The 24409-nt window shown below is 42.5% G+C and overlaps 3 protein-coding genes across 9 annotated transcripts in view; 2 read left to right on the forward strand and 1 right to left on the reverse strand.

The window, feature by feature from the left end:
* Nucleotides 1–2793: 2793 nt before the first annotated feature.
* On the reverse strand, nt 2794–3360 carry LOC6737334. Its single transcript, XM_016169927.3, has 2 exons — nt 3227–3360; nt 2794–3169 (listed from the first exon to the last, which is right to left on the reverse strand). Exon 2 carries the CDS (start codon nt 3148–3150, stop codon nt 2866–2868), a length of 285 nt encoding a protein of 94 aa, XP_016031064.1. The 5' UTR covers nt 3151–3169; nt 3227–3360; the 3' UTR covers nt 2794–2865.
* Nucleotides 3361–7437: 4077 nt separating this feature from the next.
* The window catches only part of LOC6737337 (FH1/FH2 domain-containing protein 3), a 38947-nt gene continuing 21975 nt past the window's right edge, over nt 7438–24409 (forward strand). For 3 of the 7 annotated variants that reach the window (XM_002084139.4, XM_016171153.3, XR_001599788.3), the window contains exon 1: nt 19788–19994. Coding sequence is in view for 3 of the 7 variants with exons in the window: in XM_039294363.2 (XP_039150297.1) it covers nt 7998–8018; nt 12738–12788; nt 12849–16288; nt 16425–16500 (3588 nt within the window). In the remaining 4 variants the exon portion in view is untranslated. Of the gene's footprint in view, nt 8019–12737; nt 12789–12848; nt 16289–16424; nt 16501–19787; nt 19995–24409 lie in introns of those variants that run through there. The other 4 variants (XM_039294363.2, XM_039294362.2, XR_001599789.3 and 1 more) reach the window with 4 other exon arrangements.
* Nucleotides 9418–10740, forward strand: LOC6737335 (CCR4-NOT transcription complex subunit 2). The gene has a single exon (XM_002084137.4). It carries the CDS (start codon nt 9651–9653, stop codon nt 10452–10454), a length of 804 nt encoding a protein of 267 aa, XP_002084173.1. The 5' UTR covers nt 9418–9650; the 3' UTR covers nt 10455–10740.

Raw genomic sequence — 24409 nt, forward strand, 5'->3', positions numbered from 1 at the left:
GCTCAGCCTCAGACAATGCGATGTCATCTAACAATTGTTGTTCAATGGTCACGTAGATGACTGTCTCAGCATTATATCTTTTTGGCAACTGACGGGTCTCTCCATGTGCCCATAGTAAATACATATTGTGTAAATAATTTCTGTTACATTGCGAACACGCTTCGTGCGACGGTTTTTGGCTCACTTTTCCAAAGGAACCGAAGCTTTTCGAGTGAAAATTCTCGTTCGTATTCGAGCGATCTCCTCCACCTGTGCTCCACACACAAACACACATTTGCCTGACTATACTTAAAAATGAATTTTCGCTTATTTTTAGCAACCGAATTTCGTGTTATTTGTGCCTTTTTTCTCGGCTTGCTCATAATCGTGTTCATTTTCCACACACATTTCACCTGAGGCCAACTGACACACACATCCAGAGGTCTAGATGGGCTAACCATCCTTATATATCAGAGCGGTTTCTTGCTCCGTTCGCTTTCGTATCTTGTAGATACTTGGCTCTTCGCTGGCCATAACTTTATTTATTTTATGCATGTATATATACAATGTTGCCGCTACCCATCTGTATATATAAGTGCGCGCCAGGCAGCCGTAGAATAATATTTAACATTTTGTGTGTTTGCCACATTTTGGAATGTGTAATAATTTAAAAATAACCTGGCGAATATGTAGCAAGCCGTTCGCCGATAAATAAGTCAGCCAAAAATATCACAAAGCCAGACAAGAACGACACCTTTAGTCAAAGAATCCCATTCTCATCAAGATTTGAGTTCTATGCGTAGATGATGCCCGCTTGCCAGGTGTCTGTGTGTCTGTTTTCCGGCCCATTGCCCATCATTTTACAGCTGCACTGAGGTCAGTGATGGGGACAGGATCTCCTGGTTCCCCAATCCCCAATCCACATACCCCAATCCCATCCCCATTCCCCACTTTCCTACCTCCACCTCAAGACAGAAATCACTCAGCGGCCGTTGGGTGTCTTCTAATTCTTTCATGTTTCGTGTGCCAGCTATACAAAATTAGGTCAAAATTGTTATGATCACAGATACTCACAGATGCACACACATCTCGGTGCCCGCTGCTATGCAGCTAAATATAGATCGACTTCAGCTTTATAGAGTGTGTGCCTACTTGACGCGCAGCCACTTTCTGCAAGATACTCCTCTTTTTGCCCAGGAGTGGAGCAGAGTGGAGTGGAGTGGCTGCCAGATAAGCTCAAGTGGGCGCCATCCGAGCTCCAACGAGGTGGGTGGCGCTGAAAACCCCAGCCATCGGGCGGTTTAAATATATAAATAGCTCCCTAATGCACTCAGAAACGAACAACAAAGGGGCTCTAATGCGTTGCAGTTCCCTGGAAAACCGACCACTTTGCTTCCCTGTTCTTGAGTTTTCGCGAATTTTCCGCATTCCGTTGACAAGTGGCAATCATCTGGCTGATGATTCACAAACGCCGCTCTCATAACGTCAATAGCCATTGTAGATGGCCGATGGATATGGGCCGTTGACAAATCTGGGATTTTGCATGTCCCGGTGGCACCCACTATCCGTTGGCCATTTAGCCACATAGCATCGACATCGGGCTGTGACGTGGCGCACAATCTGACTCATTCGTATGAAAAATACGGCAAAGATGTTGCGATATATGCTGTGCAAGATATATGGGCTGGTGGGTGCAAGAAAGCGTGAAATATTCTATAATATTCAGAGCCGATCTAGCTCAAGAGTTGTGCTCAAAAAATAATACCTGCGCTATAAGGTATTAGGATTCTATAATCAAACAGAAAACAGTTTTCTGCTTGAGTAATAAATAAGCATTTCAGGAAGCACGTAATCGGCTTAATAATAGACACAGCATTTAAAAATAGACGGCCAAAATAAACCTACTACTACCAATACTAAAGACTATATTTTTGTATCTACACATTTACTCTTTCCCTTGCATGTTGATCTTACCAATGAAATGGGCTGTTGACAGATTTATTCTATGCCAGAGTTTCATTAGCATTGTATGCACCATGTCTGCAATATAAAAAGGTAATTTTAAATACGATTTTATAAGTCAAATAAAAAAATTACAAATGTTCGATGTTAATTAAAAGCTTCAGAAAAATAAACATGTTTTTAGTGTTTAAGAGTATTTTATATTCGTCTATCCGATTCTTATGTTTTTGTCAAAGCGATTAATCATCAAAAATATTTGCATTTCGTGATGCTAAATGCAATCGAAATTTAATTATTGTAGCCGGTGAAAAAATTACATTTGACGTTTCTAATTAAATTTAAATGTTGGTGTGCGGTTTGCGCTAAATATTTGTTGTGTTTAATGTAAATATTCTTAGCAGCGGTGTCATCGGCAATTTTTGCTGTCGGTATTCATTATGATTTGATGCTCACACACATATATAAGTTTAAATATTCCCGTAATTTTGTATACGTGTAACAAGATTTAGTGTATGTCATGCTAATTATAGAAGTATTATTTAATTTGTTTTATTTAGTTTGTTTAATATTTTTCAGTTTCACATCAAATAGAAGCCATAGAAAAATAAAATAATAATTTTCTTAGCCAATACACAAACCTGGAACAAGCTTACACATAGGTGGCGCATTCTGTGCAACTGATCTAGTACTCAACATATAGAGGGCGTATGTGCTAGCTCTATGGTAAATGTAGAAATTTTGTATATACATTTATTTAAGACAATCAATTATTTATTAAGAAATAAGTAATATATTACAAAAATTAATTATTAATACAATAATTTTGTTAAAACATAACTTTAAAGGGGTGTCTATGTTGCGTAGGGAATTCGATTTGTGTTTAATCTCGTTTGCTCAAATTATTCTAAGTCATAAACGAAAGCATTAATTCAAGAAAAATTCGATAAGGTTGGTCAGCCGGCGCATGTTGACGTAGTTCACCAGCACGGCGTATGCATAACAGGTGTAGATGTAGGCCCACCACTGGAAGTGGTACGGCTCCTTGGATCCACCGCCACCACGAAGACGTCCGAAACCCATGTAACCATTGCCCTGCAGGATGTGGGCGTGGTGCCGTTCGGTGAGGAGGCGGCGGAATACCGCTCCGCTCAGGTAAACGACCGTCAGCAGTAAAATGAGGCGCCGCAGGTGCACCAGTAGCAGAACCATTATTCTATTTTTCGTCGAACTGCAGAAGTCAACTTAATTTTTCATCACTTATAAAACACTTATTAATGGCTTATACCTCAGTGAACTTTCCGTGATTTCCTGATTTTACAAAATAATATTTACCGCAGAGCGTTCGAGATATTTTCGCATTTACGGCCGTTCTTTGCATTCCACCTTGTCGTTTTGTTTTCGTCGCATTTTTCGCCTTCCTCTGTGGTGGATTTATATATAGAAATCGGATAATTATTTGTGCTGGCAACTCTTGCCAAAAGTTTTTAGAACCGCATAGTTTCGAAAAGGTATTTCAAAAAGCTTTTTGTCTTTGGCGGCAAATAATTTCAGTATGTTTCGATTAAACAGAATAGTTTATTTACTTATGTTTTGCAATGATTCCAAGCAAAATTGTCAGTGCTTGCCAAATCGAATCAAAATCCACTTCAAGTGGAGCGTGCCTCTTCAGATAACTATCAGCGCTTCCGAAATAAACTGCCTCTAAGTACTACCATAAAAAATATCCCAAAAATCAACAGGCTGCATCCGTTTAAGATCTATGCAGTCAGGGGCGGATCTTAAGAGGAGACCATCAAAGAAGAAGGGTAAGGGTAAAACCTCAACGGCATTTGTGTCCGCCCCTGCGTATACGCAATGCGTATACGTAATATTCCCGCGAACGAAACAAAAAGAAATACTTGAGACCCAGGTACACACTTCTAGCAACAGCTCCATGCAATGCAACCTTGAAACAGCGATCAAATCCGCAGAGCAGCCCAAACAACAACACATCGCCACATATTTGTCGGAAAAAAGCAAACAAATCCGCTTGAAGATTGCAACACGCAGTGAGGTTGGTTAAGAACAACAGCAAAAGGCGGCGGCAAAATACAATATTTAAATTAAATATTAGCACACCAAAACGGAGCAGCTCGCTGCCTGGAAAATGGGAAAAATGTGAGACGAATATGTGGCAATAGCCATCCATCTACAGCAGAGCGGAAAATGAGATGTAAATAAAAAAAAAAGATGAACAAAAACGTGAACCAAAAAACTATTAACTGCAAATTGGGGCTCATTGTATTTAGCTGTGACATGGCAACTAAAAATCCAGAAGCCAAAATATGTTTGATGTTCTGTACTTTGTTTATACAGAAACAAAAAGAAAATGTGTGTGAATATTTTTATGAACTTTCGGTGCAAGCAACCGCCTGTTAGGTCGAAATTCCAATAAGGCAATGTGTTTCAGAAAATAAGTTTTCAAAGTAGATTTAATTAAATGTAGGTTTCATTTATTACAATAAAAATAGAATAAATGCTTGGGAATTTGAAAAATAAAAACAGTTTTACGCTTGAAATAAGAAGTTAAAATCTTGATGTACAATACATGTAAGCCTTGCTCCATATTTGTCATCTTCAATTTAACAATGCATTTCTTCTACGCATTATAATTTTCTTCTGGAAAAATGATATTTCTTCCACAAAATGGTTTTTTATGAGCACGCAAACAAATCGTTTCTACTTGATTCCTGATCCTCGTTCCTGTTTCCCCAAATTGGGGCTCCTCCCCCTGGCAACATCGCACTCTATTCGTTTTATTAACTAGCGTGTGCATCGTTTTATTGCATAATATGTCGCTAAAGGCACGCCCCCAAACGGCCGCAGACACACTCGTAAATTACAAATTTGAAAATCGTACGAAATGATTGAAAGGCCCACAGATTGGCCACTGGGATGCGGATGAAGTTGGAGCAGCACTCGGCGAGGAGATCGCATCGCAAAGGAGCCCCGGGCAGGCACTGAGAAAAAAATCTTAAAATAAGTGAAATGAAAGATTGATAAACTTTGCAATCGATTATTCGATGGAAATCCTTTTGAAGGTAACTATACTGCTAGTATTATTTATTATTTCGATATATGGCACAATGGAATTGACCTTATTTACCCAAATAATTGTTGTTTTTTTCTCTCTCTGCAGATGAGCGACTGGGAAACGGGGTTGGCATGGGCCAGCATGATTGACCGACTGCGTGGTGCACCTCGCCGTTGCTCCCGGGGATTGCCGGGTCTGACTTTTATGGCTGTCGGTGTATTTCTTTTTATTGCCTGCCCAAAATCCGTTTCTAGTTTTCCACCGCCACCGTTCGTTCCTCTTGATTTGTTTGCATTCAGCTTTTCAGTTTTCGGATTTCGGTTTTCAGTTTTCAGTTTTTAGCGTTTGCAGCGTTTTTTTCTGGGTTGCGTTGGCGTCTCCGGCGGCAGCACGCACTGGGAAAATATTTGTGGAAAGCATGCGAAATGCACGCCTGTTGTGGATCTTTTATATTTTTTAATGCAGCGCTGAAAGCTATTTGTATCTGTCGGTCAGATTGGGTTAAGACTAAGACGCCGCCCCTGCGTGTCTTTCGTCAAAGTGTCGAGCCACTTTGCCAGGGGGCTATTAGCCCATTGATGCCGATGCTTTTGGCTTTGGCTTTTCCACTTCACGCCCTTTCTTCTCTATTAATTTAGCATCTTTGTCTGATTTATGGCGCAAGCATTCTATTTCACTCGGCTGCTATTTGGCATTTTGCGCATATTTAGTTTAAATGTCTTTAGTAAAGCCGAAACGAATGCCAGTTTTGTTTCGTATTTAGACGTCATCTTTTTAGCCGCACGTTTCCGGTGACTGCCGGCAGCAGTGGCAACTGCAAAAGTGGCACACAGATTTTTATTTTTAAAACCAGAACAAATATGCGATATGTGTCGTTGTCTTCTGCATGATATCTGTGATAGTTTACCCGGCCATTCTTTGATACACAAATTAACCGAATAATGAATGCAGAGGGTAAGTAAATAAGTAAGGGCGTTTCATGATTCAAGAAAAGTGGGGGAAATTAAAAGGCTCGATCGTAAAAGATCTTAAAAAACTCGGAGGAAATCTTATTTGTTAAGTTGAGAGTAATTTTCATTCTCGGTTTTCATTCTAAAGAGAATAATCCAAGGGAACACCTCTTCAGGTTGTAGACCCTCGAGATCTTTGGCCTGCCTTTCGCTGTCTTTCATTCATGAGAACATGACAGACCGCATCTGTATCTGTAGGTGACAATTATTGTTTGCATCATACATACTTTTTGTGTCACTTTCTGGATACCCCCCGTCCTCAATTATGATCCCACTCATCAATTAGTCACCGATGCCAAAAATATTTAAATAAAATTATTCTACTTATAATAGACCAAAATAGCTACGACAGAATGAAGCAGCCTAAATAGATGCAAAATATTTTAGAGTTGCATTTTGTTAGCATTACAAGAATTTTTACGCATTTCCTTACATTGCGATAGTTGAAATCGAGAAGCTGGCACATATAGCCGGTTGGCCGATTTCTGTCAGATATATATGGGGACCAGATACACACGGGAATAAGAAATAATGAATCAATGACGACACGAAGCCTTTAATGCTCTTTGTTATGACTATGGTTTTCTTTGTGGCCAAAAGTTGCACAATGTATTTCGAACTCTTATAAAACTCAATTTAAAATGCTCTGACTATTATTTAGGCAAGAAGTTAATTTTTTAAATGCATATTATTTCGTTAATTTTCGTTTAGTTCTATTGACATAATTAGGTTGTTTTGTTATATTTTAGTTATATTTACTTGTCCGCTTAGCACGAAGCAGAATGCTTGTCCGTTCAAGGATGGAAGGAAGGATATGTCGTTGGAACTAGGTTGTGGTTAGTCCCAATACCCTCTTTCAGGGTATGTTAAAAACTTTTATTTCTTTCTCGATTGCAATTTACAAATGCGATCGCCGACTGAGGAGAGCCGGCAGAATCTCCGAGAGCTTCATCTCCGATCGAATCTCTCGCTTGCCGAAAATACACGCATACTCAAAGCGAGAGCGCCGGAGATTTTCCTCCACTCAGCTTTTCACGCAATTCGGTGCGAGGGAAAATCTCGGCACAAAAATATTTTCACTGCGGCCAGACAGTTTTCCTTTGACAACGCGCCGAGTCGCACATGATTTTCCTCTCGGCCGGACTCGAAACGATTTCGCTGTGGGCCAACAAAAAATCGAGAACTGAAAACAAAAATCGCGTTTGCATGCGACACAATCTTTCAGCGAGTGTGTGAATGTTGCTAAATTTATAAATAACAGCTTAAGTTGTGCTGCTCCCAAAGTAAATTGAAATAAAAGCAAAAGTGATATGCGTTCCCGTCGTCGTGAAACGGAAAACGCAGGCGATGGAAAATGGGAAAATAGGAAAAAATAAGAAAAATATCAACGCATAAATAAAGCGCGAGCCTCGCGTCCGATTCTGTCGCATTCGCCGGCTGCATTCCCAAATAGATCGGGGTGCTATAGGCTATATCTGCGCGTATGCCCTATAGGCACCGCCAGTATATATCCCAAACCTGCCCGGTGCGTGCCGGTGGATTATGTAAAGTGGCACACGGCCGATCCCGATACCGATCACGGAGTGATCGCCGTGCGCGAATAAAAGCAAAGGAAATAATAGTTTAACAGGCAGAAAAGAAATAAATACAATAAAATAAAATGGTATAAAATAGGGGAATGCAGAGAGAGTGTCGTAGAAATTTGTCGCACGCGCGCGATTTCAGTAAGTGCATCTAATTTATTTTGCATCTATTGCAATTGAGAGGCGGCATCCGGCAGATACGTTTTCGTAATTGTCGTCAGCGGTTCGAGTTCCTCCGTTTCGATCTCGCGCGAGTGCTTGCCAGATTGGATTACCAAACCCAGGCCATACCAAAATAAATTATACACCAATTTTGAAAGGGTGATAAACATATTGTGACCGAATTTTGATCAGACCTGCGATCGAGGATCGCTTGCCAAGAGCAACGTAATGTCGTCCTACCGCAGTTATGTAAGTACTAGTTAATGCAGCGCCAACTATCCGTATCTGTATCTGCATAATACCTACTCGTACTATATAGTGTGTATCTCGATCTGTGTATCTTCGCTCTGTGCCTTTTTGCAATTCTTCGCATCCACGGATTTTGTTTATTTCTAATTTGTTGCCTTACCTTACACACGAGTATTTCGCAGATACATACGTGTACGTTTTATATGCCAGATAAAATGTATCTGAATGTTCGCTCTCGATGTGGTGGGCTCCAGATCCATTGATAAACAATTTAGATACAAATTTGCTCATTGTCTGGTTTTTGGTTGGGATTTGCGTCTAGTTGATTGTTCTAATTTCCTATCCACACAAATAGCACAAATTATGCCCGAGGTGTGGCTACTGAATGAACGAATTGTTTAGTGTTTGAATAGCAAACCAATGTATGAATAAATGCCTTTTACTTTGGTAAGCAGGTTAAGTGCCGAATTTTAAATCTATTTAACTTGATTTATGTTAGTGCTTGCGTATTTGCACACTTGTCAAAGGAATTAATTTTGAGTTATTTGACAGATTTTATGGCAGATTCATTATTGCTACTGACCAATGGCTGACAGTTCCCAAGTAAATATTTTGTGTTATTTATTGACTTAACCATCATATTTATTTATATTATTAACTAGTTCAACATTATGTGATACTCACAAATTTTGAATAAAATGTGCAATACAACCACTTAATTTCGTTTGTCATTCCCCAACTTTGATCGCTTTCTACTAATCCCCTTTATGTTCAACTCATTATATCCTTTTGTTCCCCGGCATCCAGTTTATGACTTTAGCCTGACTTTTGACTCATTGGGCATAAATCAATTAAATATTTTTCGGGTCTCAGAATCTAATAAACTGATCAATTTATGGGCGGCAAACAACAAGTTTCCACCCCATCCCACGCACTTCTACCACTTCATCTTCTCCCGAGTCATTTCTCCAATTATATTTAGAATGTTTCTAAAAATGTTGGGAGTAAAGCAAAATGATTTCTGTTTCGTTCACGTTGACGCAGTCTCTTTTTTCCCCATTGGAGTTGGTACTTTGTGTAGGATTTTTATGGCCAGGAGGAAGTTGTAAATATTTATGACAAGCATAAAGTTGAAAGTTCTCCGGTGAGAGCACGCACCACCTAATTAATTAACAAAGTGTGAATACTCATGCAATTTGTTTGTGAAGCGAGAAAGTAGGGGAACGGTAATGGAGAAACAAAAAAAGGGGCAAATATAACTAAAGTCTTTAACTTTATATTCAAAGAAATAAGTATGTTATCATATAACTACATTTATATTCATAATGTATTAGCGAAAGCGGTGATTATTAAACCTTATTTCAATTATTGATTTCATTTGGAATATCTCGTCGCACAATTCGATCACAATCAGTTTTCATTTGAATTATAAATCAAAACATATCAAAATTTGTTGTAGTGTAGCACAAAGGAAGGCGGTGATAGGCGCTTCTCAAATAGGCTTCGAGATAAGGATTTCTGAAACGAGCTATCTGAGTCCGAGATTATCCACGCACACTCACCCATCCAAATACCCCACAACACTCGCACACAAACACAAGACAAGGACATTTTTTGATAAAAAGATAAAAAATGCCACGGCGCCGACGTCCACGTTGCAAGGTGAATCCCTCGATAGCGATGAGAAAAAAGAACCAGGAGACTGCAGCCAGTGCAGAAAAGGTGGAGCCACAACGTCCACCGCCCTTGCCGGATCCGCCCAGCGAAGAGCCACCGGAAACCGTAAGCACTTCGAGCGTAGAATCTGAAATCGAATCGGATTACAAACTCTTCCCGGAACTCTACGATCGCCAGCCGTCGATGCCCACGTTTGCTGATATTTTTGGTCAGCCCTCTTATGAATCGGTGTTGGAGGAGCCCGAGGAGGCATCTACCTCCTCCACAACCAACACAAATGCCGCGGGAATACGTAGCACAGACGATGGGAAATTCACTAATATTCCGGCCACGATGCTGACCGATCAATTTGGGATGATCGGGCTGCTGGCCGCCATGAGGGCTACGCACACGAATCCGGGCGCCACGCAGCTGGTCTTTGGTGAGGATCTAACCACCTACGGACTAGATTTGGCTGCCCAGGGAGACATTTATGTGCATTTCAATGGGCCTTTTACCCGCGAACCACCGGACAGGAATTCCATGGACTGCGCCCTTGAGATGGGAATGCGTGCCATGCGGGATTCGATTATCAATGAACCACCGAAGGCTCCGTGTTGGGATCCATTTGAGCCAGAGACCCAAGATTTGGGACTTGTGGGCAGTCTTGATCCGGATCTGATTTCGAAATCCGATCCAGATACGGGAACGGATCCACCGCCAACTACTGATTTGACTGAAGATCCGGAAACGGATCGAGATGATGATCAGTATAGATAACACATTTGGAATCGGCGCCAAGGATAAAAAGAAAGACTAGCCCCAGATAGGATAGCGATTTGGCAGTTGGTTAGGTCTTGGTAAAATTGTTGATCTTCGTGAATTGGTAGTCCTTCTGTATAAGAACTTGTTTGGCTTTAAATATAGAATTGGTTTAGGAGTGAAAACGGTAATAATTATTTGTTACGAAAAAAAAGTTCTATTTAGTTGTTCAGAGTTATTTAAAATAGGGTTGGATTTATGTAATTATCGAAAAAGTTAATAAAAATTCGAAAAATATCGAAAATGAATAAGCTGTGTAGTGGTTATAGCAAATTGTTTAAACTTGCAATGCAGATAATCACAATGATTTTCATATGCAGATTAACTATTAGTTTTTTTATTTCCTTAAAATTTATTTCCTTATCCTTTTTAGCGCCGATCTCCACATATTTGAGTTTCCCGAAACGCATTTTCGACACTTCGACACAGAACAAGCTAGAAAACGCATTTAAAAATAAATCATTTGTCTGGCAAGCGAATATTCGCCACATCTGGGGTCACAGTCTAAATACTCTGTGAGTGGATGGCTTTCCTGGTCGTGCTTAATGGGCTGTGGCTACTGACAGACAGGCGCATTATAGCGCATCCTGCTCCTGATCTGCAGACTGCGAGATACTGCAATCTCCTAATTGAGACCGGCTAATAATGCTGTCAGAAGTGCAGCACTCTGCTGGAATCGGCGGTGAACAAAGTACACATGGCGAACTCATTCCAGAGAAGATCCATAGGCCCATCTACATCCACACCATCACGATCCTCCAGTCTTCTTTCTCCTCCGGCTGAGTGTCTCCGTTTGCTTGTTTTGCACATTGTTGGCTATTTGTGTGTTTGGCATTCCATTTCACTGAGCGAAAACAATTAGCCGAGACTGTCTGTCTTTCTTTCTTCCTCGCTCCCTCTCGCTCGCTCGCCAATTCTTCACATTGGGCGGGCGGCGCCTCGAAATGTAATAATATTATTTTTTATTCCCGGATAGGTGTCATTCGCCGGGATGGGCGCCACTTGGGAAGGGCCCTATTTTAAGTGATTTACATAGAGAAATTCCTGAAAAGTATTTTCATGGGCGAATTCCACTACAGTCATGGGAGTTCATATAGGGCTAAGATAATTTGGATGGGTTCTAAGTTTCTTCAATGAATGCACAATAATTTAGTATTTATTTAGTTTAGCACATTTACTATAAGTTTTGGGTTCAACAGCATTTTAACTCGTCATTAAAGATAATTTGCAATAATTAACCCAAACCGTTTGAGTTTGCCAAAAATCTGAAAACTGGCAACACGAATTTTGCAATTTTGCAATGTTAAATGGGTGCCTAATCCTCAAAGATGTAGTGCACAAAACACGCCAACCCACAGCCCCCCACTAACCAACCGGCCATCCTCAATTAGGAAAGGGCAAAGTGGTCGGGGCCCCCGCAATTTTCATTATATACGAGGAGAACTCAACGTGTCTCGATGGACGAGGGCAATCGTCTAATGCGCTGCGGCCGAGATTAGAAGGCAGATGTTGAAATAATCGAAATGAATCTGTTTACACGTCCAAATTAATTGAAAAGCGCGTGCAACAGCGCCATTTAATTGAAAATGAAATAGACTCGGCAGAAATCCCAAACCGAATCGGATGAAAAATGCAATGGGCGAGTTCAAAGAGGCACCACTCTCCCAACCACAAATAGTCCATTGGGGGAAACTGGGGGATATGGGCTGTATGGGCTATGGGATTCTTTGGCATTCAATGTTGGCGATGTGCTGAGGTTGCTGCTGATGTGCCTCTGTGGCTGACGATGATGAAATGCGTGCGAATAATTGTCGAGTGCACAGCTCATTGAGAAAAATTTCCCCAGGATATAGAGAGAAAAGCTGGGGCGGCAGTCAGAGGGGGTGGAATGTGGGGCACCACTCTGTTTTCGTCTTATTTTGCTGGAGTCAATTGCATTCGAACTCTTGAAGCGCCAATCAATCAAAGCCATGTGATTGACCATCAGTCTCAATTTCGTTTGAATGAATGAGTGCATGCACATCTTGCCAGATCACAATGAGCTATAAAGAAATCACTCACTGACTGTTTGTTAGATTCACCGAAAGATCGAGTTTTAGTCCCAGATAAAAATAGATATGCAAGATCATCCGCTTTATTTTGTTTTAAATAAATTTAGATTTGCATTATCATCCGCTTTATTTACTTTACCTATGTGTAAATAAATATATTCATTTAATTTTATTTTGTATTCATTTTCAGACACCCTGGAAAACGAGCTTGGGCAGTTCCTATAAGCCTGGCAGCTCAACGGTGCGTATTTTTTCAATAATCCTTCAAATTAATTGTCTAACACTATGCTTTCAACCACAGTATGGAACCTCAGGAGACTCCACTTCGCGCTACACTTCACTGGCCACCCCGAGCTCCTACAGACCATCGTTCTCTGGAGGAACGTACCGCCTCAAAAGGGATCCACCACCACCAGCCACCACAACTCCAGTCAGCAGCTATGTTAGTCGCTATGCAAAGGTAGAGCCCAAAGACGCCGCTCCTAGTGAGCGAAGTAGTCCAGTTAAGAGGTACACGGGTAATACTACCAGCTCCCTTGGAAAATATGGACGCTCTCGAGATCCCAGTCCAGTGGCCTTGGAGCACACTAATCGCAATAAGTCTCGGGATCCGAGTCCAGTCATTGACAGTGCCAGAAGTAAATTAGGAAGCACATATCGTGCAGGAAATACACCCACAACCTCCAGTTCATCATCCTCGGCGACCAGAAACGCCTACAGCAGTCGCTATGGAGCGGGTTCTCGGATCTCGGGAAATGGAAGTGCCTTATCTTACTTGACCACGAGTGATTTTCATGCCAGAACTGCCAGCAGGGCCAAGGCCAGCAGAGAAAGGGAGCGGGAAAAGGAGAAGGAAAAGGAGCACGAGATAGAGGACAAGCCCAGTGAGGCGTCTAATGGCATAGATAAGTCTCCTAAGAAGCAACAGGAAGAACAACCAGAGAACAATGAAGAACCAAATGAAACCTTCATCACCATATCCGTCGTGACTAGAGCCACTTCACCCACTCTACCGGGCAGCACAACCGTACAACGCACTCGTCGCATTGATCCAGCCAAAACAATAGAGAAGACCATCCAAAGATCCACCAAAAGGCGTGAGACAACAGATCAGGAGATCCAGTCGGACAGATTAGATGATTCTACCCGATATCTTCGATACAGTGCTGGCAGCAGTATAAGTTCTACTTATAGTCCACACAGAGATAGGATCAGCAGTCTGCGGTACAGTGCCAGCCCGTTGAATAGTTCAGGATCGGCGAAGTCCAGTTCCGTGGGTGAGGGAAAACAGATTCAGCCAATACCAGAGACTGTTTCGCCAGCTAGGACCAATGGCTCTGTGAGCTCAGCCAAGTCCTCAGAAGCGCTGTCCCCTCCAAGAACCAATGGAAATGTGAGTTCAGGGAAGTCATCTGAAGCCCTATCTCCACCCAGAAGTAATGGGTGCTCATCAAAGTCCACAGAAGCGGTGTCTCCACCCAGGACAAATGGCTCATTGAGCTCTTCGAAGTCCACAAAGTCCAAACTTTCACCACCGAAGGCAATACGCTTGAACTCCCGACAATCTTCAGTTGAAAACCTAGTAAACAAGCCACCTGCTCCTCCCAGCAAGGCGGATTCTCCCACCAAGACTTGCAGCTCCAGTTCAGGTAGCTCGGCAGTTAAATGGCCCAACAAGGACTTCCGCAAATCCTCCCTTAATGTGGGACCCACGGATCGTCCACGGAAGTCTCGAACTCCTAGTAGTGGTGGAGAGTCCGAGGATCTACCCAATGGCAGTAGCCTTGAAAGGTCACCCAGTGCCGGGTCAGATGGAAGTCTAGCCTCGGGTAGTTCCTCAAAGAAATCGAGCAAATTGAGCAATGGCAAGGTGCCAGGCAGTCTGAAGCCAAAGAGTCACAAATCCTGCAGCGAAACCACCACTGGCAACTCATCTTCGGCCACCGCCTCCGCATCGGACAGTGAGCAGCGGGTCAAGAGCGTGAAAAAGCAGGCTAAAAAGAAGACCACCACCAAAGAGGGCGGTGCTGGCAAGGTCGCCAACGCCAGCAAAGCAAATAGCACCACTGAATCACCGCCAGCCGTGGTTGATGTGGTGCCAGCAACGCAGACAAGACTGAAGAAGCTATCGGCGGTATCGAATTTTTTCGCTAGCCGTCAGCAAGACGCAAATAACGAACCGATCTTCCTCGAAAGCTCCGAGAGTTCGGGCGAACCGGAGGCTCATTCGTTGCCAGTGATCTCGGCAATATCGGGAACCTCAAAGATCTCGAAAATCTCTGGGATCAGTCTGACCACAGATTTGCGAACGAACGAACCGCGAACGACGCTGTCGAGCGAATCGAAACAATCACCCAAAACGAATTCCCCAAGTTCGAGCACACGTTGTCCGCGGGAAACCACGACGGAAACGGGTACAAGATTACCCAGCAGCACCACTAGCACCACCCACGAGACAAGTCTCACCACCACTGCCAGTTTGACCACCTCTGAGCAGGACGATCCCAGTTGGTGGCAGGATACCAGCTTACAGATAAACACGGCTTCTGCTTTGGATCAAAATAATAGAGGAGAGATGCCCTCTTACAGGCTGAGACACATTGACTCTGGGGAGGAGCAGGCCTGGTGGCTACGCCAGGATGAGAATGGCGATGATGATGACACACTGGCGGAGGAAACGCTCAATACTCTGGATGATGATCTCCAAGAACCGAGCAAAAGCACCTGGTGGAGTCAGGACGATCAGGACTCCAGCAGTCAGGTGAAACTAATGCCCAGGAGTAGGATAACGCCAGAAAAGGATGCCTGGTGGCTGCAGGACGAGGATGAGGCTGCGAAATCTCCCATAGAGAATGGTGATCTGAACAACAACAACAATAGCGAGCCTCATGTGGAGGTGACTCTAAGGTTACCATCGAATGGCAGCCAAAGGAGCTCCAAAAGTAGTGCTTCCAAGAATGGAAGTAATCCGAAGAGTGGTGGCGCCAATCCTTGGTGGCTATCCGGACCAGCCAGAAAGATGTTCAATGTCCAACGCGTTGAGTCGGGCGAAAGAGCGTGGTGGCAGGAGGAAGCCGAGGAGCCACCGCAAGAGGAGAAAGAGAGCGAACCACCACCGGTGAAGCCGCCCACGCCACCACCGCGCATCATCAAACACTGGGAGTCCGGAGAACGGGCCTGGTGGTTACAGGATGAGATGGAAGCCACCCAACTCCCTGCTCAGGCTAGCAGCGATGATGAGGAGCAACCAGTTTTGGTGGTGATTAATCAGCAGGAGTCTAGGGATGAAGTGGACCTGAGGCTGGCACCACCCACTTTGGAATCCCAGGAGCTGAGCAACTCCTTCAATTTTGACGCCCATTCCGAGCGACCACCTCCACTGGGCCAATGTGCCAGTCCCGTTCGCTGCCCCTCGCCCTACGACAACATTCCAAGATCGCAACTGCAGGAGCCACCACCACCACCCACTCCCACGCTGACATCCCTGCAGCCGCGCTTTTCACCCCAAACACGGCGAGCCGGCGAAAAGCTCTTTATTTCGCGGCACCAGAACATCGATGAGCTGCTGGGCGGAGCATGCCGACCCCTCAGCCCGCTCTTCTATGGGAACACCAATCCTGCTGAGGCCGAGCTGACTCCTCTAGCCGGCAAGAACATGTTCCTGCTCGAGGAGATAACACCTGATCAGGTGCGAATCCACGACAGCACCGCCCAGCTGCCGGTTATCCAGAGAATGCAGCGGTAAGTTCGTTTTTGTATTCCGTATTTAGTCGGGAAAACAATGCCGACGATTAAGCTTTCGGAGAGAGCTTTTCGTTTGTTGTGTGGTGAATTTGCTCAACATGTGGTTGCTAATCGCTCATTTTTGATCTTGCAGCGATGTCGAGTGGTTGGATAATGGCAGCAACTTTTATGAGCCACCCGAACAAAAACAACACCAGCCGCCGCGCAGGGTAAGTGTTTAAACACCCATCCACCGAACCACCACCCCCTCGTAGTCCCATATTTTCGAATCAGATTGCAAGCGTTTTGGCAGCCTGCCCGTCTTGTTGCGATACATCGACTGCCGCCCACACTTTTAGTTTATTTATACAGATACCCCTCAGTTGGAGGGGTATATACACGCTTTAATTGGCAACACATAATACCATAGCATTACAACATTTTGTAACATTTTCTTTGATCTGTTATAATTATTTGCAAGCCTTGATTATTATATTGATTGATTATTTAGTTGCCTATCAAACTTTCTCTGGAATCTAAACCTTTATTTCCTCTATATGCAGCAATTAAGCACCCATGAACCCCAGTTATCGGGAGATATATAGATAAGGCCCCTATGCCTTTCACTTATCGCAGAACTTTTGACACTCACCGCTCCGTATCGCTTACCCACAGTTGGGCGTTCGATTTTAATACCTGGAATGACAAAGGGCAAGGTAGGGCGGCTCGACTCGAGTTGCGCACCCACACCCAATTGAAGGCGGTGGAGCAGTGGTGCAGTTATCACCTCCGGCATCGCCGGCAAGATTCGGTCTTGAGTGACAGCCCTCAAGTGGCTGCGGCAGCCGAGCAGTCCGGGTTCTGTGACTCAGACGCGGATCGCGGACTCTGTGGTATTCTGAAAATAAGAAATATCACAAAACAATGAGAACCTTGCCCCTAAGTAGTGGACTTCTTGATACCCACTGTTAATAAAACACAATCTTTCTACAATTTGAAAGCTATTTAAAGATCATATGTCATCTAAATATAGACAATGTTTCTTACATATAATATCATTATATATGATTAAGTAGTCCATTTATCTATCTATCTTTTAGAGGTAAACGGATAGAAAATATATTCAAGTATTGAAACCCAGCTCAATTGGCATAACCGTTTAAATTAGAAGCGGTACCTTTCAAATACCCCTTAGTAACCAAAAAAAGCTGAGTGTAAATGCAAATTCAACAAAGCGCAGCGATGTCAGAACAAAATGCGGAACAGCAAAGGCAGTAAAAACATGAGCACACAAATTTTATCTTAATTACATTCAGTCGGCGGCTTGGGGGCTTCCTTCCCGGGATTTGAGTGTCGGATTCAGATGCACATCCAGAATCGCGCTCCAGTTTGATGGCCAACAAACAAGAACGCACATTAACACCAACAAGGGCCGGCCGGGAAACGAGAACAACTCTCGGCTAAATGGGTCATAATGCAATTAACATGAACATAAAGCCAAATCGAGAGGGGAAGGAAGACGTTGGCTGGGCTATAACTGTAAATATATACACACATATAATATAGTCAAGCGAGTGGCAAATTTCGATTGCAAATATTTATTTATTCATTTTGCCTCGTGTGTACAGAAAACCTGAAAGCAATTGTTGACTTTGTGCTGCCAAATGTGGCCATAAAAAACGTCGCCATGCATTAAAAATCGAAAGTCCATTCAACTCGCCATAAAAAATACTAACGGAGATTCCCTAGAAAAGATCTGTGTTCTCACCTTTTGAACCCCCAATGAGTCGCCCACCAAAAATAGCAAATGGCATTGATGCGTGAAAACGAAAACAAAAGCACACACAAAAATTAACCAAATTACATTATACGAGACATTTAGTTTCATTTATCGCAGCTGCGAAAAAAAAAACTAATGAACACATGAAAAACATTGCGACAATCTGCGGATGACTCAGGTTTACATACGTGGAGCTGCGCCCATCCCCAATCTCCGGATGCTGTCTTGGTTTTTTCTCAAGGCAATTGTTGTGCTTCTTTTCTTGGGCTGGGACAACTATACTATCAGTTCTTGTACTGTTTACATGGGGCTTACTCACTTTTAAGCTTGAATCGCTGTTTGATAATGGAAGCGTTTGTTTAACATTTTGGATTTTATTTGGGGAACACCTCAGTGTGAAAAATAAAAGGGGGTGTAGTTTTACTTTTGCGAAATGTGGGACTTCCCATAACCATTCTGGTTAAATAAAGCTATTTTAAACATAATAACACGTTTCAGGTAATCACTAGAGTACAGCAATTATCTCATATATAAAAAAAAGGGTAATTGGCATTAATGAGACCAAAACACTTCCATAAATAATTAGCTCAGCCATATACTCCTTTAATGGGCTGCCATAACCATTGGCATTCGGCACTATCGATTTGCAATTAAGTAGCGTATCGAATGTGCAGCCATTAGCCGGCCACCTCCCCCATTCTCATTTCCACCCAATGGCACTTGTAAATCTGCTGCCTGCACCCAAAATTCATTGCCCATAATCGCAACCTTGCTGCCACACACCCACCGCGAAAAGTCAGCGCCCATCGAGCAGCGGGTGAGCTGCATAAAGTCCGGCTAATGATAGCCTAACGCTCCATCAACGATAAGGCCAAATTGTGGCACACGCGCTGCCCGTCGAGCTATTTTTAGGCCCTCGCATGGGAGCACTTGCAACTTCCAATGTACACTGAGCAAAAAAAAATGATATCAAATTACTACAAATTTAGGAAATCAAATAACCTTTTTTCTGAGCGCTTTTTTTTATAAATTGTATTAGAAAATATCTATTTATAATATGAATCAAATACACACTTTTAAATCGAAATAATTTGTTGTAGTGCATGTTCAATTAGAGAGACAATCACCGAGCCCCAACAATGTTGCAGACACTTACCTGACCACACTCACACATGCCTCCAACTTACCAGCAGCATGAAAAACTCACCACGCTCACAACCTGCCCCAAGTATCTTACGTCGTAAGATCTTACGAATACGTAAGGAACTAACGATATATTGAAGACAAATCCACAGTGGGTTAAAACTTATCGATTTAGCGGCTGACATAAACAATATAAACTATTTTCTATCAGCACATATAGTTTAAAAGAATATACATAGTTATAAAAGTCAGCAACACTATTGCATTTTTTGTACTAAAATGGAAGCAAAACACGTAGCCATTATAAGTGAAAATAATATCACTAATCCGCCACGTTGGCCAAAGTATTAAGTGCAACTTAAATAGGCCTCCCCAATATTGGTGTTTAAATCATATGTATAAATTGGAACTATCCCACTGTGCGCCGGTGTTTTCGTACCTGACCATTTAGCCTTACGTAGTGCGGTGTCTCTCTCCCTCTCTCTCTCTGTCTTACGTGGTCTCCCACTCTCTTCTTCTTGCACTTTTGGCGCTGCCTTCTTCTTGCTACACTGTCTTATTCTTCTTCTTTCTCCTTCGCCGCTGTGGCGCTCGCGTTTTTTGTCAGGCTTTTCAGTTGCCTTGCGAACGCGCTCAAGTTCAGTCGCTTCGATTTTGTCGCGGGTGAAACAACCACCGTGGAATCAAAAACCAAACTTCGCTCAGCTGCGCGCGTCGCGTTGCCCTGTGTGTGTGCTTTTGTTGTTGTTGAGGGCAACGTTTAAAATATATTTAAACTGCCTTTAGTTGCTACAACAATTGGTAATTGGAAATGCTAAGCAAATCCCCAGTGATTAAGCCAACGAAAACGAAACTGGCGATAATTGTGCGAAACGAATTGTGGAAGAGGCGGAAACATCGTTAATAATAATAATGAATACCCAAAGCAGCCAACTAGCCCACATATGATTGCAATTTGCCTTAAAGACTATCAATTTTTGGCATGTCACTGTGTCAGTGTCAATGGACAGCATAATCCGAAAGATTCGTCTTAATTGAGGTCCCACTGTGGGCGCCACTTCACGTCGTCGGTTCAGTGTCAAAAGTTCTTCAGTTTGGGAAACAGCTGTCTCGTCTCTGTATAGTTTTGTTTCCATCTCGCTCTGTCTCGCACTCCTTTTCGCCTATTCGATAAGGACAACACCAACTCACACCTATTGAGGATCTGTCCTTGCGGACAAAAAGCAAAAGAAGAAGCAGAGGGAGCCCCATAGCAAATAGTGGTAGTAAAAATTGAAATATACAACAATAAAAGAGACAGAGAACGAGTGAAAGAGGGAGAGGGAAGCGCAAAGCCCAAAACCGGAATTGTGCAAATAAATCTCGATAAAAGTCGAGGCCCAGGCTTCTTTCTTCTGCTTTGGCTCGTTTTCCGCCAGGAAGCAAATCTTCGGTGAAGATTTTGCCAAATTACGAGCTGGGAAATATTGTTTATTTTCGACCATTACGGGGGAAATTGCCCCCAAAGGCGATAAATGATCGTGCTTTCTTCCTTTCTCTCTCTTCACAAGCACTAGGCATTAGTAAAATGCATTGCCATCTGTCACCTGGTAACCCACAAATTATTGACGGCAAATTAGCTTCATTGTGCTGCTCCAAATACCGAGGCCCTCGACTGGCGCTCAATTAGACTTGATTGCATTATATTACACCGTGTATATATGTATATTCCTCTGAACAATCAGGCACATGACCAACTCAACTAAATCTAACCCAGCCAGCTCTAAAGATACTCTAGTTCTGCTTCTTAGTCTGCTCTTCTGCTGCTTAGCATTTATTTACTTTTGAATATGCAAATAAAGAATGCTGTGGAATTTATTATGGCGAAACGGAATAAGTTAATTCAGTTAGTTCTATCTGCTGTGCAAAAAAGGCTAAAATAAAAGAGCAGCTGTGCAAGGGGCGGGGTAGCGGTGGGGGCGAGCAAACCCCATTTCAACGCGGTTAGTGCGCTAAGTACGAAGTACAACAGAAGAGCTTCTATTTAGTTATAGACACAAGCATGGCAAGTTACAGTCTCTTGTGAAATTCAGTGGACTGATTTGGCAAAGAGACGTGCGAAAATTCACAATGGGAATTTGAGAATTTAGAACGAACTTAATTTCGGATTAACTCAGCTATTGTGCTTATTTAAAGTAATAGTAGAGAGTAGATACTAACTGTTCTCTCATTAATAGTGCTAAAATTCGAATTCCGAAATACATTTAATTCAATTTGAACTGCACTGTTGTAAAAACCGAAATTTAAACCAATTTTCGCTTGTGCCAATTGTGTTGGCACACTTGACGCACCCACTGTGCCCGGTACGTCGTAAACGTAGTTACGATTTTAATTATCTGCCGGCGTAATCTGCCAGCGCCGACGTCGACCGCCTGTTGACGTGCCAAGCGCGAGACACTTCAGTTTTGGCCAGGGTTTTTCAGCTCCATCTTCGGCGACTTTTCACTCTTTGCTCCGCTGTGTTTTTTTTTTTTTTTGTTTCTTCGCGCTGCATTCGCTAATCCAATTTTTTTAATTGTGCTGCGGCAGCGAGAAGAGACCGAACACCATCCAGCACTTAGTCTTTCAAAAGCCAGAAAAAAAATGGAGTGAAAAACACCGTCTTAAGCAGGAGGAAAAGTCCGGCATCATTCCTATAGTATATCTCACTGTCTGCCGACTGCCTTCCTGCCATTTCTTGGGTTTATTTTTTCAACATTTTCGCTTAGTTTATGCGTTATCTTTTAGCGCTTATCTGGCTACCGAGTTGAAGTCGCTGGCTGACTATGCAAAGTCAAGGTGAGCTCAGGTGTGCTTTTCGCTATAGTTTTGGGTTGGGGGGGCATCTAATTCGCCTTAACCACTGACAGCTAATTATAATTCTCAACTTAATGCCAAATTAAGTCGAATGACCAACAGCGAATACTATATTATCTGTAATCGGCTTTGCCCGACATCCAGTGCTCAATTGCGTGGGAAATGCGTACTTTTTGGCTTATGTAAAATCTCCACAAAGTTCCATCTGTTATCTGTAATAGGGAAAAATATCTTTCGGTTCATTAACTAACAATCAAGTTTGCTGACAATGCGCATTAGTGAGTAATACCCTTTATTTTTTGCATTTTTGCCCACCATTGTACAAACGAATATCTTTGTGATGGATGTGTGTTGTTGTTTGGGCCGATAAAGCGTTAAAGCCAAACAACGAAAGTGTTGGCGCTGCAACCGCACCCCGAAAAATGGTTAAAAATGGTAAAAAGTGTTGGCTGGCTGTCGGTTTCTTTGGCTCTTGCTAAATGCTGAATGCTATTGAGGTCAGTTGCTTAGTACACGCCACCAAAAGCACTCGCTAAACACACAGGCCTCCGCAGTTACATGCACATCAGGCTGGAAAATAAATAACCCATTAGCACGAAGGTCCGAGGCACTAAACTTTATTGATTTATTTGCCACCCTGCCTCGGTTTTTCTTCTCACTTTCATTGACATAGATTTCGAAAATATAAGTTCTGAAGCTTCTGTTCTCTAACATTGACATATTGCACTACGAAATGTTTGCAGTCAAACTTGGCTGACAGTTTGTTTTTGGCTCAAGGGCTGCAGAATATTTATTGATTTTCTTTTGCCCAAGAACACAAATTGTTCTGTTGATAGGCAGTTACCAATAAAGCCTTAACAACATATGCGTTCATATACATAATTATATAGTAAATATTAAAGGCAAGCCATCTGATCTAACGCTTACCCTCTAAACCTTCCCGTTTCCATTAATTGAGCTGTCCATTTCTACTGCACTAAACAAACATTTCAGTATAAATCAAACACTCAGATCTTTCTTTTAATTTTAAGACCCAACTCAAATACTTTTCGCCCCCATACGAACTGCCTAGCTGTAATGAAGTGATAACTTGCCGTGGGCGCGCTTATCAGCGTAGCTCAACAAATTTTCAGTGATTTTTATCACAAGTTCAAACCTCTTCTCAATGACTTTGAATGGTCGCCATAAAATCCAATGGTTGGTCGCGGTTGGTGCACCCGTGTGGCACCAAAAGGGTACATAAAATGCAAAGTGGTTTGATTGTCCGTCATAAAAAAGTTTATGGCAAGAGAAATGTCTATGGCGGCAATTAAGTGAAACAAGCTGGGCTCATGTTAAATCGGATTTTCTGCCTCTGGATCAGAGATCTTTTGTAAAAGGGATCGTTTCGCCTTGAATTGATTTGCTTTGGCTTGAGGTTGGCGAAACAATTTGCGGTTTTGTGTCCCGCAGAATGCCTATAAATAAGAAACTTATTACAGCATCGCAATCGGGTTATTGAGAAATATAACGACCTTGATGGTGATTGTGTTGTAAGTTGAAGGAGGCGGATCTCGTGCTTTATACATTTCTACATTACACATTTCTGGGCATTTGAAATTGCATTTCGAATCAATCAACCTCAACTTGACCTTGCCCCGTCGCCACAAACCCCATAATTTAACACTCAAACTAAGTTTTGGGCACTCCCCCGAAACCGAAGATAGCCAAAAACCATCGTCAATTTATCAAGCGTGTGCAACATTTAAACGGGATGGTTGCATAAAATCTGCATAAAATTAATACGGGGTTTTGTTGATTTTTCACTCCTTCTTTCTCGATAAATTTATATATACATATGCTTGCGTCGTGAGTCGTCAATGTGATTTATGCTGGAAAATGCAAGGCTCTGCATCTTTAATTTTTTTTTTTTTTTGTATGCCTGTCTTGGCAGATGCAATCGGCAAATGAATAAAAAAAACCGAAAAGAGTATGTTCAAATACAAAAATTTGTGTGTAAGCAATTTATCATGGCTAAAGTGAAAACACGTCCGAAGACGAAGAAGAAGATGATGCGAAGATAAAGCGCATTGTTTATTAGACTATAAAATGATGAGATGGCTGAGACTCGGCTTGGCGTCGCTCATTAGGCCGAGAAATTATAAAAAATCAAATAAAAGACGAAGCTGTCGCTTTAATATTGTTATTCAAATGGGATGGGCTGTTGAGTGAAAAGTGCTCATAAAGAAAATTGGGCATAAGCCATGACTAAACACGTTGGGCACACAGCTTCAGCTTCAACTTCAGCTATTTACTTTCCATTCATCATCAGCTGAGCAGAACATCAGGGCAAACATCCGTCGCACGGGGCGTATGATTAACGTTTCAGTGGGGCTTTTGGT

This window comes from Drosophila simulans, chromosome 3L (assembly GCF_016746395.2).
Source record: "Drosophila simulans strain w501 chromosome 3L, Prin_Dsim_3.1, whole genome shotgun sequence".
Taxonomy (NCBI): domain Eukaryota; kingdom Metazoa; phylum Arthropoda; class Insecta; order Diptera; family Drosophilidae; genus Drosophila; species Drosophila simulans.

Coding starts and splice junctions, on each gene's coding strand:
- LOC6737334 (XM_016169927.3), bottom strand. CDS start 3,150: ATGGTTCTGCTACTGGTGCACCTGCGGCGCCTCATTTTACTGCTGACG.
- LOC6737335 (XM_002084137.4), top strand. CDS start 9,651: ATGCCACGGCGCCGACGTCCACGTTGCAAGGTGAATCCCTCGATAGCG.